This window comes from Somniosus microcephalus, chromosome 11, assembly GCF_052327205.1.
Source record: "Somniosus microcephalus isolate GS21.2 chromosome 11, FLI_Smic_1.0, whole genome shotgun sequence".
Lineage (NCBI taxonomy): Eukaryota > Metazoa > Chordata > Chondrichthyes > Squaliformes > Somniosidae > Somniosus > Somniosus microcephalus.
This window is the reverse complement of record NC_140997.1, coordinates 71,106,878-71,128,512: the sequence shown is the minus strand read 5'-3', so window position 1 is coordinate 71,128,512 and position 21,635 is coordinate 71,106,878. Positions and strand designations below refer to the sequence as shown.

The 21,635-nt window shown below is 49.8% G+C and overlaps 1 protein-coding gene across 1 annotated transcript in view; it reads right to left on the bottom strand.

The window, feature by feature from the left end:
* The window catches only part of rgs11 (regulator of G protein signaling 11), a 270,546-nt gene that overhangs the window by 20,169 nt on the left and 228,742 nt on the right, over window positions 1-21,635 (bottom strand). Inside the window, 1 exon segment of the mRNA XM_086000849.1 lies at window positions 17,059-17,197. Coding sequence (XP_085856975.1) covers window positions 17,059-17,197 — 139 coding nt within the window.

Below are 21,635 nucleotides of genomic sequence, written 5' to 3'. Positions count from 1 at the left end.
AACGGTAACTAGTGGGGTGCCACAGGGATCGGTGCTGGGGCCTCAACTATTTACAATCTACAGTAATGATTTGGATGAAGGGACCGAGTGTAATGTAGCCAAGTTTGCGGATGATACAATAATGGATGGGAAAGCAAGTTGTGCAGAGGACTCAAAGAACCGGCAAAGGGATATAGACAGGCTAAGTGAGTGGGGAAACATTTGGCAGATGGAGTATAACTGGGAAAATGCGAGGTTATCCACTTTGGCAGGAAAAATAAAAAAACAAATTATTTAAATGGAGAGAGATTACAAAATGCTACAGTTCAGAGGGACCTGGGGGTCCTTGTGCATGAAACACAAAAAGTTAGCATGCAGGTGCAGCAAGTAATCAAAAAGGCAAATGGAATTTTGGCCTTTATTTCAAGGGGGTTGGAGTATAAAAGCAGGGAAGTCCGGCTACAACTGTATTGGTGAGACCACACCTTCGCGTACAGTTTTGATCTTATTTAAGGAAGGATATGCTTGCATTGGAGGCAGTTCAGAGACGATTCACACAGGTGATTCCTGAGATGATGGGGTTGACTTATGAAGGTTGAGCTTATACTCATTGGAATTTAGAAGAATGAGAGGTGATCTTATTGAAACATATAAGATACTGAGGGGGGCTCGACAAGGTAGATGTAGAGAGGAGGTTTCCCCTCGTGGGGAAATCTAGAACTCGGGGGCATAGTTTCAGAATAAAGGGTCGCCCTTTTAGAACTGAGATGAGGAGGAATTTATTTTCTCAAAGGGTCATAAATCTGTGGAATTCTCTGCCCCAGAGAGCCGTGGAGGCTGGGTCATTAAATACATTTAAGGTGGAGATAGACACATTTTTACAAGATAAGGGAGTGAAGGGTTCTGGGGAGCGGGCAGGGAAGTGGCTTTGAGCCCAAGATCAGCCATAATCTTATTGAATGGTGGAGCAGGCTCAAGGGGCCTATTCCTGCTCCTATTTCTTATGTCTGTCCGGTTTCATTCTTATTATGTTTTGTAACAGTTAGTTATAACTGAATCACTTGCTCGGCCATTTCAGAGGGCAGTTAAGAGTCAACCACATTGCTGTGGGTCTGGAGTCACATATAGGCCAGACCAGGTAAGGACAACAGATTTACTTCCCTAAAGGACATTAGTGAACCAGATGGGTTTTCACTGGTAGTTTCATGGTCACTATTACTGATACTAGCTTTTTTTATTCCAGATTTATTTAATTAACTGAATTTTTTAATTCCCCAGCTACCGTGAGTGGGATTTGAATTCCCGTCTCTGGATCATTAGTCCAGGCCTCTGGATTACTAGCCCAGTGACATTACCACTACGCTACTGTTCCCGATATTTCAGCCAAGCCTTCGGCTTCGACACCATTTGCTTTATTAACCCTGCTCTCACTCTTGAGTCTTAAAGTTAAACTTTCCCCAGCCCTATTTATGTAAGTGCAGGGTAAACCACACTGATATCATTCAGAGGCAACATCAATTTATTCAATAAAATATCTGTTTTGCATGTATTTGTGATTATTCAGAATAATTGCAAAATATGGGCATTGATGACAGTGGGGGAAATGCTGAGGACAGTGTTGATGAGAGTGGGGGAAATGCTGAGGACAGTGTTGATGAGAGTGGGGAAAATGCTGAGGACAGTGTTGATGACAGTGGGGGAAATGCTGAGGGCAGTGTTGCTGAGAGTGGGGGAAATGCTGAGGACAGTGCTGCTGAGAGTGGGGGAAATGCTGAGGACAGTGTTGATGACAGTGGGGGAAATGCTGAGGACAGTGTTGATGAGAGTGGGGGAAATGCTGAGGACAGTGTTGATAACAGTGGGGTATATGCCGAGGGCAGTGTTGATGAGAGTGGGGGAAATGCTGAGGACAGTGTTGCTGAGAGTGGGGGAAATGCTGAGGGCAGTGTTGATGAGAGTGGGGGAAATGCTGAGGACAGTGTTGATGAGAGTGGGGGAAATGCTGAGGACAGTGTTGATGAGAGTGGGGGAAATGCTGAGGACAGTGTTGATGAGAGTGGGGGAAATGCTGAGGACAGTGTTGATGAGAGTGGGGGAAATGCCGAGGACAGTGTTGAGAGTGGGGGAAATGCTGAGGACAGTGTTGATGAGAGTGGGGGAAATGCTGAGGACAGTGTTGATGAGAGTGGGGGAAATGCTGAGGACAGTGTTGATGAGAGTGGGGGAAATGCCGAGGACAGTGTTGATGACAGTGGGGGAAATGCTGAGGACAGTGTTGATGAAGGTGGGGGAAATGCTGAGGACAGTGTTGATGACAGTGGGGGAAATGCCGAGGACAGTGTTGATGACAGTGGGGGAAATGCCGAGGACAGTGTTGATGACAGTGGGGGAAATGCTGAGGACAGTGTTGATGACAGTGGGGGAAATGCTGAGGACAGTGTTGATGACAGTGGGGGAAATGCTTCGGACAGTTTTGATGAGAGTGGGGGAAATGCTGAGGACAGTGTTGATGAGAGTGGGGGAAATGCTGAGGACAGTGTTGATGAGAGTGGGGGAAGTGCTGAGGACAGTGCTAATGAGAGTGGGGGAAATGCTGAGGACAGTGTTGAGAGTGGGGGAAATGCTGAGGACAGTGTTGATGAGAGTGGGGGAAATGCTGAGGACAGTGTTGATGAGAGTGGGGGAATGCTGAGGACAGTGTTGATGAGAGTGGGGGCAATGCTGAGGACAGTGTTGATGAGAGTGGGGGCAATGCTGAGGACAGTGTTGATGAGAGTGGGGGAAATGCTGAGGACAGTGTTGATGAGAGTGGGGGAAATGCTGAGGACAGTGTTGATGAGAGTGGGGGAAATGCTGAGGACAATGTTGATGAGAGTGGGGGAAATGCTGAGGACAGTGTTGATGAGAGTGGGGAAAATGCTGAGGACAGTGTTGATGAGAGTGGGGGAAATGCTGAGGACAGTGTTGATGAGAGTGGGGGAAATGCTGAGGACAGTGTTGATGAGAGTGGGGGAAATGCTGAGGACAGTGTTGATGAGAGTGGGGGAAGTGCTGAGGACAGTGCTAATGAGAGTGGGGGAAATGCTGAGGACAGTGTTGAGAGTGGGGGAAATGCTGAGGACAGTGTTGATGAGAGTGGGGGAAATGCTGAGGACAGTGTTGATGAGAGTGGGGGAATGCTGAGGACAGTGTTGATGAGAGTGGGGGCAATGCTGAGGACAGTGTTGATGAGAGTGGGGGCAATGCTGAGGACAGTGTTGATGAGAGTGGGGGAAATGCTGAGGACAGTGTTGATGAGAGTGGGGGAAATGCTGAGGACAGTGTTGATGAGAGTGGGGGAAATGCTGAGGACAATGTTGATGAGAGTGGGGGAAATGCTGAGGACAGTGTTGATGAGAGTGGGGAAAATGCTGAGGACAGTGTTGATGAGAGTGGGGGAAATGCTGAGGACAGTGTTGATGAGAGTGGGGGAAATGCTGAGGACAGTGTTGATGAGAGTGGGGGAAATGCTGAGGACAGTGTTGATGAGAGTGGGGGAAATGCCGAGGACAGTGTTGAGAGTGGGGGAAATGCTGAGGACAGTGTTGATGAGAGTGGGGGAAATGCTGAGGACAGTGTTGATGAGAGTGGGGGAAGTGCTGAGGACAGTGCTAATGAGAGTGGGGGAAATGCTGAGGACAGTGTTGAGAGTGGGGGAAATGCTGAGGACAGTGTTGATGAGAGTGGGGGAAATGCTGAGGACAGTGTTGATGAGAGTGGGGGAAATGCTGAGGACAGTGTTGATGAGAGTGGGGGCAATGCTGAGGACAGTGTTGATGAGAGTGGGGGCAATGCTGAGGACAGTGTTGATGAGAGTGGGGGAAATGCTGAGGACAGTGTTGATGAGAGTGGGGGAAATGCTGAGGACAGTGTTGATGAGAGTGGGGGAAATGCTGAGGACAATGTTGATGAGAGTGGGGAAAATGCTGAGGACAGTGTTGATGAGAGTGGGGGAAATGCTGAGGACAGTGTTGATGAGAGTGGGGGAAATGCTGAGGACAGTGTTGATGAGAGTGGGGGAAATGCTGAGGACAGTGTTGATGAGAGTGGGGGAAATGCCGAGGACAGTGTTGAGAGTGGGGGAAATGCTGAGGACAGTGTTGATGAGAGTGGGGGAAATGCTGAGGACAGTGTTGATGAGAGTGGGGGAAATGCTGAGGACAGTGTTGATGAGAGTGGGGGAAATGCTGAGGACAGTGTTGATGAGAGTGGGGGAAATGCTGAGGACAGTGTTGATGAGAGTGGGGAAAATGCTGAGGACAGTGTTGGTGAGAGTGGGGGAAATGCTGAGGACAGTGTTGATGACAGTGGGGGAAATGCTGAGGACAGTGTTGATGACAGTGGGGGAAATGCTGAGGACAGTGTTGATGAGAGTGGGGGAAGTGCTGAGGACAGTGCTAATGAGAGTGGGGGAAATGCTGAGGACAGTGTTGAGAGTGGGGGAAATGCTGAGGACAGTGTTGATGAGAGTGGGGGAAATGCTGAGGACAGTGTTGATGAGAGTGGGGGAAATGCTGAGGACAGTGTTGATGAGAGTGGGGGCAATGCTGAGGACAGTGTTGATGAGAGTGGGGGAAATGCTGAGGACAGTGTTGATGAGAGTGGGGGAAATGCTGAGGACAGTGTTGATGAGAGTGGGGGAAATGCTGAGGACAATGTTGATGAGAGTGGGGGAAATGCTGAGGACAGTGTTGATGAGAGTGGGGAAAATGCTGAGGACAGTGTTGATGAGAGTGGGGGAAATGCTGAGGACAGTGTTGATGAGAGTGGGGGAAATGCTGAGGACAGTGTTGATGAGAGTGGGGGAAATGCTGAGGACAGTGTTGATGAGAGTGGGGGAAATGCCGAGGACAGTGTTGAGAGTGGGGGAAATGCTGAGGACAGTGTTGATGAGAGTGGGGGAAATGCTGAGGACAGTGTTGATGAGAGTGGGGGAAATGCTGAGGACAGTGTTGATGAGAGTGGGGGAAATGCTGAGGACAGTGTTGATGAGAGTGGGGGAAATGCTGAGGACAGTGTTGATGAGAGTGGGGAAAATGCTGAGGACAGTGTTGGTGAGAGTGGGGGAAATGCTGAGGACAGTGTTGATGACAGTGGGGGAAATGCTGAGGACAGTGTTGATGACAGTGGGGGAAATGCTGAGGACAGTGTTGACGACAGTGGGGGAAATGTTGAGGACAGTGTTGATGAAGGTGTTCGGGCACTTTTCTTTGGCACATATGTCCTACTGGTGGTCTTGATTTAAGAACATAACATAAAAGAAATAGGAGCAGGAGTCGGACATTTGGCCCTTCGAGCCTGCTCCGCCATTCAATAAAATGATGGCTGATCTTCTACCTCAACTCCACTTTATCACGGTATCCCCATATCCCTTGATTCCCTTAGTATCAAAAATCTATCGATCTCTGTCTTGAATATACTCAACGGCTGAGCATCCACAGCCCTCTGGGGCCGAGAATTCCAAAGATTCACAACCCTTTGAGTGCAGACACTTCTCCTTATCTCAGTCTTAAATGGCTGACCCCTTATTCTGAGATTGTGACCACCCCCTTGTTCTGGACTCCTCAGCCATGGAAAAGATCCTCCCACCATCTACCCTGTCAAGCCCCTTAAGAATTTTATATATTTCAATGCGATCACCTTTCATTCTTATAAACTCTAAGAATATAGGCCTAGTCTACTCAATCTATCCTCATAGGACAATCCTCCCATCCCAGGAATATGTCTGGTGAACCTTCGTTCACTCCCTCTATGGCAAATATATCCTTCCTTAGGTAAGGAGACCAAAACTGTAGACAGTACTCCAGGTGTGGTCTCACCAAGACTCTATATAATCCAGATGGGCTTACCAGTCGTCATCAAGGTCCTTTCTTTGTAATTACCTGCCTCAAGGCAGGGCATTCCTCCTTGCCACTAATGTAACCATAACACAGAAGTACACCACAAATCAACTTTTGAGTTAATGTTTATATGTTATTGCTAAGCTCACATGATATAAATTAATGAATAGAATCATAGCGTGGTTACAGCATAGAAGAAGGCCGTTCGGCCCGTCGAGCCCGTGTCGGCTCTCTGCAAGAGCACCTCAGCTAGTCCTACTGCCCCGCTATTTCTCCGTAGCCCTGCAAATATTTTTCTTTCAGGTACTCATCCAACTCCCTTTTGAAAGCAGTGATTGAGTCCGCCTCCACCACCCTTTCAGGCAGTAAATTCCAGATGCTAACCACTCTCTGAGTAAAAAAGTTTTTTCTTATGTCACCTTTCGTTTTTTTGCCAACAACCCCAGCTTCTCCAGTCTATCCATGTAACTGAAGTTCCTCATCCCTGGAATCATTCTCGTCAATCTTTTCTGTGCCCTTTCTAAAGCCTTCACTTCCTTCCTAAAGTGCGGTGCCCAGAATTGGACATAATACTCCAGTTGAGGCCGAACCAGTGTTTTATACAGGTTCATCATAACTTCCATGCTTTTGGACTCCATACCTCTGTTCATGAAGTCCAGGATCCTGTAAGCTTTTTTAACTGCTTTCTCAACCTGCCCTGCCACCTTCAACGATTTGTACCCATATACCCCAAGGTCTCTCTGTTCATGCACCCACTTTAGGATTGTACCCTTTAGTTTATATCCTCGTTCTTTCTACCAAAATGTATCACTTCACACTTTTCTGCATTAAATTTCATCTGCCATGTGTCCACCCATTCCACCAGCCTGTCTATGTCCTCTTGAAGTCTATCACTATCCTTACTGTTCACTATACTTCCAAGCTTTGCGTCATCTGCAAATGTTGAAATTGTGCATTGTACACCCAAGTCCAAGTCCTTAATATATATCAAGAAAAGCTGTGGTCCTGGTACTGACTCCTGGGGAACACCACTGTATACCTCCCTCTAGTCCGAAAAACAACCGTTCACCACTACTCTCTGTTTCCTGTCACTTAGCCAATTTCGTACCCATGCTGCCACTGTCCCTTTTATTCCATGGGCTTCAACTTTGCTGGCAAGCCTATTATGTGTCACTTTGTCAAACGCCTTTTGGAAATCCATGTACACCACGTCTACCGCATGCCCTCATCAACCCTCTCTGTTACCTCATCAAAAAACTCAATCAAGTTGGTTAAACACGATTTGCCTTTAACAAATCCATGCTGGCTTTCCTTAATTAATCCACACTTGAACAAGTGACTGTTAATTTTGTCCCCGATTATTGTTTCTAAAAACTTCCCCACTACCGAGGTTAAACTGACCAGCCTATAGTTGCTGGGTTTATTTTTACACCCTTTTTTGAACAAGGGTGTAACATTTGCAATTCTCCAGTCCTCTGGCACCACCCCCGATTCTAATGAAGATTGGAAGATTATTGCCAGTACCTCAGCGATTTCTTCCTTCACTTCCCTCAGCATCCTAGGATGCATCCCATCCGGTCCTGGTGACTTACCTACTTTAAGTACAGCCAGCCTTTCTAGTACCTCATCTTTATCAATTCTTATCCCATCCAGTATCTCCTCTACCTCCTCTTTTACTATGTCTACAGCAGCATCTTCTTCCTTGGTGAAGACATATGCAAAGTACTCATTTAGTACCTCAGCCATACCCTCTGCCTCCATGCGTAGGTCTACTTTTTGGTCCCTAATCACCCCCGCCCCCACTCCCCCCTTGCTACCCGTTTACTATTTATATGCCTATAGAAGACTTTTGGGATTACCTTTTATGCTAGCTGCCATTCTATTCTCATATCCTCTCTTTGCCCCTTATTTTCTTTTTCACTTCTCCTCTGAACTTTCTATATTTAGTCTGATTCTCAGATGTATTCTCAACCTGACATCTGTCATACGCAGTCTTTTTCTGCATCATCTTACTCTCTATCTCTTTCATCATCCAGGGAGCTCTGATTTCAGTTCTCCTACCTTTCCCCCTAGTGGGAATGTACCTCAACTGTACCCGAACTATTTCCTCTTTAAAGACAGCCCATTGTTCCACTACAGTTTTGCCTGCCAATCTTTGATTCCAATTTACCCGGGCCAGATCTGTTCTCATCCCACTGAAATTTGCCTTTATCCAATTAAGTATTCTTACTCTAGATTGCTCCCTGTCCTTTCCATAGCTAATTTAAACCTTATGATACTATGATCACTATTTGTTAAATGTTCACCTACTGACACTTGCTCCACTTGACCTCCTTCATTCCCCAGAACCAGATCCAGCAATGCCTCCTTCCTCGTTGGGCCTGAAACGTACTGATCAAGAAAGTTCTCCTGAACACACTTCAGAAATTCTTCCCCCTCCCTGGCCTTTACACTATTACTATCCCAGTCTATATTAGGATAGTTGAAGTCCCCCATTATCACTACTCTGTAGTTCTTGCACCTCTCTCTAATTTCCCTGCAAATTTGCTCCTCCATATTTTTCCCCACTATTTGGTGGTCTAAATACACCTAGTAGTGTAATGGCATCTCTATTATTTCTTAACTCTAGCCATATAGATTCTGTCCTTGACCCCTCCAGGACATCCTCTCTCTCCAGCACTGTAACATTCTCCGTAACCAATACTGCCACACCACCTCCTATCTTTCCTTCCCTATCTTTCCTGAACACCCTATATCCAGGAATATTTAATACCCAATCCTACCCTATTTTGAGCCAGGCCTCAGTTATTGCCACAACATCATATTCCCATGCGCCTGCAGCTCACCAACCTTGTTTACTATGCTTTGTACATTCACACACATACACTGTAAGCCTATCTTAGACCATCCTGTGTTCTCTCTTAGTCTGACCCCACCTAATACCTTACTATTTCTTGCTTTAGTGCTATCCGTCTCTCCCAGTCCTTTGAGCCCTTTGTTTCTCCTTTCTAATGCTACATCCTGGTGCCCATCCCCCGGCCAAATTAGTTTAAACCCTCCCCAACAGCACGAGCAAACCTCCCCTTGAAGACATTGGTTCCGGCTTTGTTGAGGTGCAACCCATTCGGCCTGTACAGGTCCCACCCCCCCAGAACTGGCCCCAATGCCCCAGGAATCTGAAGCCCTCCCTCCTGCACCATCTCTCCAGCCGCGCATTCATCTGCTCTATCCTCCTATTTCTATACTCATTTGCGTGTGGCACCGGGAGTAATCCAGAGATTACTACCTTTGAGGTCCTGCTTTTTAATCTCTCTCCTAGCTCCCTAAAATCTGCCTGCAGGACCTCATCCCTCTTTCTACCTATGTTGTCGGTACCAATGTGGACCATGACCTCTGGCTGTTCACCCTCCCCCCTCAGAATGGCAACATACCATCCTGGAGTCACGTCTGCGGCCACAGAAACGCCTCTCTGCTCCTCTATCGAATCCCCTACCACTATTGCTTTCCTTGTCTTCCTCCCCCCACCCCCTGTATAGCTGAGACACCCGTGGTCTTGGCTTTGGCTGTACTCCTCAGAAGAATTATCACCCTCACCAGTACTCACAACAGAATACTGGTTGGAAAGTGAGATGCACTCAGGGGACTCCTGTACGACCTGCCTGGTCCTCCTCTTCTGTCTGGCAGTCACCCTTTCCCTCTCTGGCTGCGCACCCCTTAGCTGTGGGGTGACCACCTCCTGAAATGAGTAATATAAATCCAGTGTGCAGTCCAAAACCTCTTGTCAGCATTGTGTTGGGATAATGGATTACCAGTTCACATAACTACAGAAATGTATCAAAAGTAAGCAATGGAGATTGTAAATCTGGCCTCGGATTAATGCAGCTGTAAACGATATTACCTAGAGATATCAGGGTAGAAATTCCAATCTGGAGAGTGAGGGCAGAACTGTGGTGTAATCCTGGTCAGGGGAGAGGTTGCAATTTGAATTGAAACCCATCTCTGGGTTTGCACCCATCACAACACCCCTGGCAAATTGCTGCAGTTGTTATTTAGGCCTATCCTGTTGCATCCCTGACCAACCTGAAGGGTCTGTTTGCAGGTGCTAGGCAGGAATTCCACCCACTCACTGCTGATAGGCCCAGCTGAAAGTATGTGTGGGTTCTGTTAAATCCGTGAATCTTCATGTATGGTGTCCTTCAATAAATAGACAGAGACTGCAGAGGAACAATCAACGGTGTTTACTGGATGAGGGTTACTCCAAAACTAACAGTACAAATCCCTACTCAGGGTTTACATACAGGTGTGGTCACTGCCGGTACTACAGTATACAGGAGCTGTAAAAAGTAGTTCTCCCCTTAAAAGGTACATACACTACAATTCCTCCCCTTTTAGATTAACAGTACCATAACATTCATTTAACAATTAAATATCAACTAATTACAATTAACACTTTTAACATGCAACATTAACTGAAAATAGTCTATTTATAAATTCAGTCTTGGGGAGGCTTCCTGATCCTTTCTGGATAGCGCCTTTCCTGAGTGTCTTGCTCTTGGTGCTGAGGCGATTCTGGCCCCCTGTCGTCGGTTGGTTCATCAGCTTCTGATGCTACTGTTTCTGGGGTACATGCTACCGGTATGTCGGGTTCATCACCAGGTACGTATGGGCGAGACATGGGGTTGACTCGTTTCTGTGACTCTAGGATCTGGTCAACATGGCGTCTCACAATGTTCTCCCCAACATCCACTGTGTACATTAGTGGCCCCTGCCGTGTGCATATCGTTCCTGGTTGCCATTTCGCGGGCCAAGACTGGTTGCCCTACATTGAAGCTCCTTGTCGGCTTCTCATTGATGTGCTTGAATTGCTTATTCTCAACATCTCTTCGTACATTTGGTCTGAGCAAATCCAGACGAGATCTCAATCTTCGGTTAAAGAACATCATGGCCGGGGTCTGGTTGGTGACTGCATGTGTCGCATTTCTGTAGGCTAACAGGAAATTGTCCACCTTGTGCTGCAGTGGATGTCATCATCGCACATGGCCCTTACTGCTTTCTTAAAGGTTTGTACGAACCTCTCAGCCAATCCATTTGTGGCTGGATGATACGGGGCGGATGCGTAATGCTTTACCCCATTCCTCTTCATAAATCTTCGAAACTCCTCGGACACAAACTGTGGTCCATTATCAGAGCAAATCTGCTCTGGCAAGCTGTTCCTGGCAAATATGGTCCGTAGGACTGCAATAGTTTTCTCCGTGGTGGTGGAGGACATTTTGATCACCTCAGGCCATTTCGAGTGCGCATCCACGGCTATTAAAAACATTGAGTCCATGAATAGAGCAGCAAAATCAATATGCACCCGTTGCCATGGAGATGAGGGCCACTCCCATGGGTGTAGAGGGGCATGTGGTGGTGCATTTTGGACCTTCTGGCATCCTGAGCAGCTCTTTGTCAGCTCCTCGATTTGCTGATCGATCCCCGGCCACCACACATAAGCCCTAGCAAGGTTTTTCATTTTCACCCCTCTCAGATGGCCTTCGTGAAGCTCATTGAGCACTCTCTCCCTTAACTTGGGTGGAATTACCACTCGGGATCCACACATCAAGGTCCCCTGGTATACTGACAGCTGTTCTCTTCTGGATGAGAATGCTGGCAACAGTGAGACGCCATGTGTTGGCCATCCCTTCACCGTCAAGTCATATACCCGAGACAGTGTCGGGTCATTTCGGGTCTCCTTCTCTATATCAGCGTTAGTTACAGGCAAGCGTTCAATTATAGTCGAATGAAATATTTCGACAGGGTCCACTGCTGGTGCTTCCTCCGCATTAGGCAGTGGCAGGCGTGATAGCCCATCAGCGTTTCCATGCTGTTTCGTGCCGTTATACTCGATTTCATATTGGTTCACCCCTAGAAAAAGGGACCATCTTTGTAGCCGTTGCGCAGTCATCACCGGAACGCCCTTCTTTGGATTAAAGATGGAGACAAGTGGTTGGTGGTCAGTCAGCAAGGTGAACTTCTGCCCGTGCAGATAGTGGTTGAACTTTTTCACTCCCCACACTAGGCTGAGGGCCTCCCTGTCAATCTGGGCGTAGTTACGCTCGGCTGAGGTTAGTGATCGTGACGCAAAGGCTATTGGCCTCTCTGAGCCGTCCGAGAATTTGTGTGACAGCACCGCTCCAATGCCATAGGGTGATGCATCACACGCCAACCTAATTGGTAGTGCTGGGTTGAAATGAGCCAACACCTCTTTTGATGTGATCAATTCTTTGCTCTTCTGGAAAGCTCGTTTACATTCGTCATTCCACTTCCATGGTACCCCCGTTTGCAGTAGGGTGTTCAGTGGGTGTAGTACTGTAGACAAATTTGGCAAGAACTTATGGTAGTAGTTCAGCAGCCCGAGGAACGACCTCAGTTGTGACACATTTTCCGGTGCTGGAGCCTTGACTACTGCCTCAATCTTTTCAGGAGACTTATGTAACCCCTCTTCATCAATAACATGGCCACAATACAAGATCTGCTTCTGGAAAAACTCGCATTTGTGGCGATTAGCTCGGAGCCCATATTCCTTCAATCTAGTGAGCACCTGCTCCAGGTTGGCGAGGTGATCACTGTCATTTTCACCCGTGACCAGGATGTCATCCAAGTAACACTGGGTCCCTGGAATCCCTTGCAGGACTTGATCCATTGCCCTTTGTCAAATAGCCGGAGCTGATGCTACCCCGAACACCAGCCGGTTGTATTGGTAGAGACCTTTATGAGTGTTGATCATGAGGTACTGTTTCGAGGCTTCTTCTACCTCCATTTGCAGGTACGCCTGGGCCAGATCAATCTTAGTGAAGCGTTTCCCTCCAGATAGCGAGGCGAAAATACCTTCAATCCGCGGAAGCGGATATTGTATCGTGTGAAGGACTGGGTTCACTGTCACCTTAAAGTCCCCACAGATGCGAACCTTCTTTGGTTCCCCAGGCGTATTACTCAATGACCTTTTCATTACAGGAACGATGGGTGTAGCCCACTCGCTCCAGTCCACTTTGGACAGTACTCCTGAACGTTCCAAACCTTCCAGCTCTGCTTCGACGGCTGGGCGGATCGCATAAGGCACCGGTCTGGCTTTAAAAAACTTTGGGCTTGCATTTTCCTCTATTTTGATCGTCGCTGTTATGCCTTTTCGTGTTCCGAGTTCCTCCTGGAACACTTCTTGTGCGTCAGTTAGCATTTTTGACAGTCGTCCAGGTCTGACATCGTCATCCTTTTTGGCATCTACAGTCAGTGCTTGTATGGAATGCCAATCTAGCTGTATCTTCCGGATCCATTCACATCCTAGTCGTGCTGGTCCTCCCTCTGGCAATACATATAGGTCCATTTTTGGTGTTTCCTTGCCGTTATATATAACGTTCACCCTTATTTTTCCTTTGGGGTAGACTTTTTGCCCCGTGTACATCTTCAAGACAATCTCTGTATCTCTCAAGGGTATATGTGAGAATAGCCGCTTGTAGTCCCTTTGGTTTATGACTGTTAGGGCTGATCCTGTGTCCAATTCCATTTTCACTTGGACTCCTGCTATCTTGAGCGTGACCCAGATAGTTTGGTGATCCTCCGTTTTGATCACATTATGTAGTTTCAGGCAACCCAGCTCCTTGCTTTCGGAGTCTGTATCCCTTTTCTGTTCGTCTGAACTACTCTCCGTCATCTTATGTACCTTCATGTACATCTCCTGTGGAGATTTCTTGCTGCTGGTTTTCTTTTCCTACCTGCAGACTCTTGCTATGTGTCCTACTTTTCCACACTGTCTGCACACTTGGTCCTTGAACCAGCAATCCTTATGGTCGTGTGTTGTTCTGCCGCAGCGATAGCACTTCACTGTTCTGTATGACATTTCATTTGTGCCATATTCTTGCGGTCTCTGGTGTATCTCCGCCGCGCCCCATGCTGCTGCTTCGTGTGATACTGCCATGCTGAAAGCCTTGTCCAGCTTAAGATCCTTTTCTGATAGAAGCCGTTTCTGGGTTCCTTCACTTTGAAGCCCACACACGAACTTGTCCCTTAAAGTATCTGCTAGTCCCGTTCCAAACTGGCAGTGTTTCGATAGCTTGCGCAGTTCCGTTAAATACTCAGCATTACTTTCATCTTTATGCTGGTTCCTTTTGTGAAACTTAAATCTTTCTGCTAACAGCAGCGGTGTGGGGTTTAAGTGGTCCCGTAGGATTGACACTATGTTTTCAAAATTCTTTTCCGCTGGTTTCTCTGGTGTTACTAGGTTTCGCAGTAAGCCATACGTTTTTGCACCCATTGAATTCAACAATACCAGCGCTTTCTTGTCATCTGGCACTTCATTCGCCTTGCAGTATACTTCAATGCGTTCGACATATGTCGTCCAATCTTCGACTTCATTGTCGAACGCTGTGATACTGCCACTCTTCGGCATTTTTTTTTTTTTTGGTGTGGTTAGACCGGCTCAAAATGGCGTCTCCCGCGCTCTCCCTTCTTCTCCGCTGGCTCAAAATGGCGTCTCCCGCGCTTTCCTTTCTTCTCTGCTGCGGCTCAAAAATGGCGTCTCCCGCGCTCTCCCTTCTTCTCCGCTGCGGCTCAAAAATGGCGTCTCCCGCGCTCTCCCTTCTTCTCCGCTGCAGCTCAAATGGCGTCTCCCGCGCTTTCCTTTCTTCCCCCGCGGACGCTGCTCAGCCCTTGAACACCGGCTGCGCTCTGTGCGTTTTCCTGCGCACCTCTCTCGTTGACGCCGCTCGGTCCTGAACCCCGGCTGCGCCCCGTGCGCTCTACCCTCTCTCCCTTTTTTTTTTGTCGACGCTGCTCGGTCTTCAACCCCGGCTGCGCCCTGTGCGCTTTACCCTCTTTCTTACACCGTCGACGCTGCTCGGCCTTCCCCTGTGCCGTCGGTCGGCTCCAGCCGCCGCCGCCTGGGAAGGGTCTGCGCCGTACCTGCTGCCAGCCCGTTTCGCTGGAGTCTCTGCCGGATGGTCGACGCCCGTGCCCCTGGAATCGGCCTTCTTCTGCAGAGTTGCAGGTAGGTTCGAATCAACTCGTCGCCAATGTTAAATCCGTGAATCTTGATGTATGGTTTCCTTCAATAAATAGACAGAGACTGCAGAGGAACAATCAACGGTGTTTACTGGATGAGGGTTACTCTAAAACTAACAGTACAAATCCCTACTCAGGGTTTATATACAGGTGTGGTCACTGCCGGTACTGCAGTATACAGGAGCTGTAAAAAGTAGTTCTCCCCTTAAAGGTACATACACTACAGGTTCTACTGTGGTCCTTAAAAAGGCCTTGGGAAGGAAGCGAGCTAAAGTAATCGATCCTGTACTGGACAAGCCGTTTGCTTCCTGAGGGACAGCTTTGAAATAAATTCTTCAGCCCTCTCTGGGTCTGTGTGCCCCGGTCATAACAACATGGGTCCACAGTTGCCCAGCTACACATCTGAGGGATTTCCAGGCTATCATAATGGCGGTACTGATTTGGGGGGCGCTTATGTTGTTCGAGCTGTGCAAAACCATGAGCGAGCACATTTTTATTCTAAGGAAGAAATTACATCCAGTTTACTAAACTTGTATAAAACTAAAGTCATTTCTTACCCATCTATATCTTTTTATATTCTAAACTCTGGTATCCACATTTATAATGGAAATGACAGTACAGTACCAACATAAACTTCACATTGTAATTACACCCTCCCACCTGTGGTGGCACTGTAGCACCTAGGTTTGCCCCGCCCCCGTGCAGCTTATATAGAAGCAGCAGGTGGCAAGGAATGGGCATTGAGTTGCAAGGATCACAAAAAGGCAGCAAAAGATCAACGTATAAAGTTTAAAAATCTGTTTTTGCTTAGAATTTGAGATTTTTTACTTAAAATTAACAAGATGGAGAAAAACGACAAAATGGAAAACCGGAAGTAGGTGACTCACCTCATAATGCCACAGCGCTGGGAGGCCCAGAACTACACTGCGACAGGCAAGTGTTTGTATTGGAATTGCTATTCTAAATACTTACATAGGCAGTTTCAATTATATCTGTGAACCTAAAAGCATTAAAGCATTACCCAGAATCATGTCACCGTAAGTAAAGTTTGAAGCGGTGGTTAGAGGAGTTAAAATCAAAACCATTGAGGGGGCAGAGAAGGAGAGTTGATTGGAGCATAGTAGTTTATTTGTAGTTCAGGCTGAGCAGCTGGGAGAAATGGAAATGACATTACAGCGCCACCACTGGCGAGGAAATGTAATGACAGCATATAGGCACAGAAATTCATAATGGGAAAAGTTGACACAAAGGTGTGACATGTGACAAGAGAAAGTAAGGTTTTGAAGACAGCAAGTGCATTCATACACAGCATTTTTAATATTTACCAGTCATTCTCTGGCGGTGTTGCACGTGGTATGTTGGAGAATATGATCACTTTATCCTGTCTCTTCATTCATCATGTTGCTGTTCTCTCTCTCGCTCTCTCTGTCTCTCCTCTTCTGCTTTTCTCTTTTTTTCTTCCTTTCCCTTAACTCTTTTTGCTTCCCTCACTGTCCTCTTCTACTTCTCTTTCTGCCTTTTAATTCTTTCCTTTTGGGTGGGAGATGGCCAGTTGCATGGCAGGGAAAGCAACCTTTAATAGTCGCAGGTTGCATTTGGGGTGAGAACTGCAGGGAAAATATGGCCCTCAACAGCTCCCTCCTCATCCAATTCCCCATTGCTTGTACTTCCTCACCCCCTCACTTACGTCCTCTAGCCCTTCACCTTCCCACTGTCCCTTCACTCCTGATACAATCCCTACCTCTTCCCCTTCGAACTACCTGCTCAACAATGTTCGGCCTAATTGTTCGGGTGCCAGGTGCCTTTAATGGGCTGGGTGGCCCATTCAAATTTTCGCGCATGTGCGAAATTTCGCATTGGAAAATCCGGTCCCGGGCTGCGCGGGCCCAGCAGACAGCTGCGCAGCCGCACAGCTTAGAGGGAACATTGCTGCTTATCCACTGCATTTTACCCCCTCTCCCTGCTCTATTCTCACTCACCTCAACCTTAACCTCCGCTCTAGGTAGCCACATCATTGCCCAATAATAGGGACCGGTTTACATACACAAAACCTACTGTATATGCGGACAAAGTCAAGTGAGGCGGACAGAAAGTGCACACATCCATATGGTTTTTATTGATATATATTATATATATATAAACATTGATATATTATAAGCCCACTTACTTTTTTCATTAGCATATAAATATGCATTTGTGCATCTTCAAAGACGTAGCGATGAGGCATTTGTAATCCATCAAGGGTCTTTTCCATTGTTTTACTGTCGATATTCACCCATTTGCTGGCACCTGCTGCCAGAAACTGTCTGCAAATAATACAAACCGTATAGAAATAATAACGAAATCCAAAAGGTCATCATTCTAATAGAGTCTGGAGCTAATTTTCAGTAAGTCGTACCATTCATTTGCGTTATAGATGGTGGAATAAATCTACTTGCCAATAGAATTCACTTGCTTTCTTTCACTGGAGTGTATAAGGGAGAGGGAAAAAATGTTGGATTGTGGCACTGGCAATATCTAACAACCAGGCAGGCTGTGGACAGGGACACAGAGGCATATGGCGCTAAATTTCCCATGTGCTATGTAATCAACAATTCTGAGCCAGCAAAATGTAACTTTTATACTTTAGTGCTTCATTGCTGCTTTGAACAACTGGGGCACTCCTCTTTGATCAAAACCACTTCTATAGTGGTCTGTCCATATCCCTACCAGTTGTACATGGCCTTTATCAGCTGAAAGGTACCACCATTTGTCACACGGGATCCCTACCAAAGATGGCTGCGGCTAAGCATACAACACTATAAGGTATGGCAGACTGCCCTTAACAGGTCCTCTCTAACACCTTACAGACACTGAAATGGCTTTTCTTTCCTACTGCACTTTGTTTCAGTGAATCAATTGAGTACTGTTACGGCAAATCTATAATAGTGGCTCATGATATGGCCCCAATATAAGGAAGTCAGGGTTTAGTTGATGTTGTTGAGATACCGCGGCAAACGTGGGAGTCGAGACCAGAGCTATTGAAAACACAACTGCTTTATTCCAACCACATGACAAACAGGAACTAGAAAAGCCCGCGCATCCACTTAAATACTTCCCAGACAGGAAGTGCTCCCGGCAGCTTGTCCCTGCGGGAAACAAGTTGCTGGAGGAAAGGGCCCCCGGCTGGGGGCTTCTGCTTAGACTGTCTGTGCCGCCGTGAGCGGATTATGTCCAGTGGTGGCGTGTCGCCACAGAGCTCCCCCCAGAATCCGCTTAGGAGGAGTGGACGAGTCATGACGGTGGTCTAATGGTTCTGCCGCAGCGGCTCTGAGTGGTCGCCGGTCTGGTTGGTTGGGTCGGGCGGTTCGCCGCCGGCTGTGCTGGCTTGCCGGGGGGACGGCCTCTAATTGGAGGCTGGGCCACGGGGACCTGTTCCCCTGGTTCTGTGTGTGCTGGTTTGAGCCGGTCGATGGAGACTGTCTCGACCCTGTCGCCAAGTCGCAGCTTGAAGACCTTGTCCCCGGTTTGTAGTACCTCGTACGGACCGTCGTACGGGGGTCGCAGGGGCCCGCGGTGCGCGTCGTGTCACACGAAGACGAAGCGCGCCTGCTGTAAATTTGGCGGGACGTGAGGTGCGAGTTCGCCGTGTCAGTTGACCGGAAGTGGGGCGAACTGCTGAGCGGAAGAGAAAGAGTCGAGCCGCTGCTGTTCAGCCGATCAAGGCTTGGTAGGCTCCGGAAGGAATTCGCCTGGGACGCGTAGCGGTTGTCCGTAGACTAACTCCGCTGCCGAGGACTGGAGGTCTTCTTTGACCGCGGTGCATAGGCCGAGTAGCACCCACGGTAGGCGGTCAGTCCAGGTACTGTCCTGCAGGCCGGCGCGGAGTGAGGCCTTGAGTGACCTGTGGAAGCATTCACAAAGTCCGTTGGCCTGCGGGTGGTACGCCGTGGTGCGGTGGAACGTCACCCCGAGGTTGCGTGCTGTTGCCGTCCAGAGTTCGGAGGTGAACTGGGCGCCTCTGTCGGAGGTTATGTCGGCCGGTACGCCGAACCTCGCAACCCAGGTGTTAACGAACGCCCTGGCGATGTCGGCTGTGGTGGTGGAGGTCAGCGGCACTGCCTCAGGCCAGCGTGTGTAGCGGTCAACCATCGTGAGGAGATAAGTTTGGCCTTGCGATGGCGGCAGGGGACCGACGATGTCGACGTGTACGTGGTCGAAGCGGTGGCTGGGTACCTCGAAGCCTCCCAGGGGTGCTTTGGTGTGCAGCTGTACCTTAGCCCGTTGGCAGGCGAGGCAGGAGGTGGCCCAAGTCCGAACATCTCTGCTGAGGCCGCGCCAGACGAAGCGCTTGGAGAGGAGTTTGACGGATGCGCGGGAACCCGGGTGAGAGAGCCCGTGGAGCGCGTCGAAGACGCGGCGGCGCCAGGTCTCAGGGACGACTGGCCTGGGTTGGCCGAGTGAGACGTCGCACGTGACGGCCGTGGCTTCGGGCCCGTGCGCGACCTGGGCTAGGCGTAGCCCTGGTAGGCTGGTAGCCGCCGAGAGGAGGTCTGGGTCTGTGAGCTGGGCCGCTGCTAGTTGTGCGTAGTCGACCGCAAGGTGATTCGCACAGACGGCGGGACAGGAAAGGCAGTCGGCGACCACGTTGTCTCTACCGGAGACGTGCTGAATGTCTGTAGTAAACTCGGAGACGGCTGCGAGCTGGCGTTGCTGCCTAGCGGACCAGGGTTCGGTGTGCTTGGCCATCGCGTATGTGAGTGGCTTGTGGTCCACATACGCTGTGAAGGGGCGGCCTTCCAGGAGGAACCTGAAATGGCGGACCGACAGGTGGAGTGCGAGAAGCTCGCGGTCGAAAGTGGAGTATTTGACCTCCAGGGGGCGCAGTTGGCGGCTGTAGAAGGCAAGTGGCTGCCACGCGCCATTGACCCACTGCTCGAACACGGTCCCGACCGCGTGGTCGGGGGCGTCGGTGGTGAGCGCGACCCGGGCATCGGCCCTCGGGTGCGCGAGCAGAGTGGCGTCGGCGAGCGCGTTTTTGGTGGCGTCGAAGGCGGCTGCCGTGTCAGTGGTCCAGGCTACGTCCATCTTGCCGGATTTTCCTCGGAGGGAGTCGTATAGGGGCTTCATGAGGGCTGCGGCTCTGGGGATGAACCTGTTGTAGAAGTTCACCATCCCGAGGAACTCCTGGAGGCCCTTGATGGTTGTGGGGCGGGGGAATTGCTGGACGGCCTGCACCTTGTTGGGCAGGGGGGCGGCCCCAGCAGAGGTGATGTGGTGACCGAGAAAATCGATCTCGGTTAGGCCGAATTGGCACTTCGCCGGGCTGAGGATGAGCCCGTGTTGGGCTAGGCGCCCGAACAGGATGCGAAGGTGTTCGAGGTGTTCCTGTTTGGAGGAGCTGGCCACGAGAATGTCGTCTAGATAGACGAATAGGAAGTTCAGGTCCCGGAGGACTGAGTCCATAAGGCGCTGGAAAGCCTGTGCTGCATTCTTGAGGCCGAAGGGCATCCTCAGGAACTCGAACAGGCCGAATGGGGTGATGACGGCCGTTTTGGGGATGTCCGCGGGGTGTACGGGGACTTGGTGGTAACCGCGCACCAGGTCGACTTTGGAAAAGACGGTTCGTCCGGCCAGTCGGGCCGAGAAGTCCTGGATGTGTGGCACCGGGTATCGATCGGGGGTGGTGGCGTCGTTGAGGCGGCGGTAGTCCCCGCAAGGGCGCCAGCCTCCGCCGGGCTTGGGGGCGATGTGGAGGGGCGAGGCCCAAGGGCTGCTGGAGCGGCGGATGATGCCGAGTTGTTCCATGTTGGTGAACTCGGCCCGCGCGATTTCCAGCTTGGCCGGGTTGAGTCTGCGGGCGTGGGCAGAAACTGGGGGGCCGGTGGTGGGGATATAGTGTTCCACACCGTGCTTGGTGGCTTTGGCCGAAAAGGTCGGGTTAGTGAGGGCGGGAAACTCAGCCAGAAGTGCCGAGTAGTCGTCCGTGGCTCTGGCGAGGCAGTAGGTCGTCAGGCCAGCTGAACGGGCCGGGGTAAAGGCGCCGGGGATGGGGGCCATAGTGTTGATGTCGACGAGGCGGTGCCTCGGAATGTCGACAAGGAGGCCGTGGGTGCGTAGGAAGTCGGCGCCGATGAGTGGGCAGAGGACCTTGGCTGTGAGGAACTCCCAGCGGTAGCGGCGGCCCGCGAGGTCGAGCGTGACCATGCGGGTGCCATATGTGCGGATTTCAGAGCCGTTGGCTGCAGCCAGTGTGATACCCCGTGTGCCGCGTTGGATCTCGAGGGCGGAGGCGGGGGTGATGCTGTGCTGGGCCCCTGTGTCGCACAGAAATCGGCGGTTGGTTCTGTCATCAGTGACGTACAGTAGGGGCTCCTTCTGCCCCGTGGCCATCGCGGGGGCCGGTGCGGGGGGGGGGGTTTGAAGGAACACGGTGGCATGCAGCGTTGAGCCCTAGCGCCAAAACGGGTGTGGTAGCAGTGACCCGGAGTGGTAGGGCGGTCGGGCCTAGCGGCCCGGGAAGACCGCGCGGTCGTTGCCGTGAGGTCGGGCGCGACGTCGCGAGCGGCCTGTGCCGAGAGCAGCCGGTCGGCCTTTTCGGCTATATCATTCAGGTCCGTGGAGTCAGACTCCACAATGAGCGGGCGGATGCTGGCGGGGAGCTGCCGAATGAAAAGCGTGCGAAAAAGGGCGCCGGGATTTTTGTCGTCTGAGAGTGACAGCATGTGGGAAAGCAGGTCTGATGGTGAAGCGTCACCAAGGCCG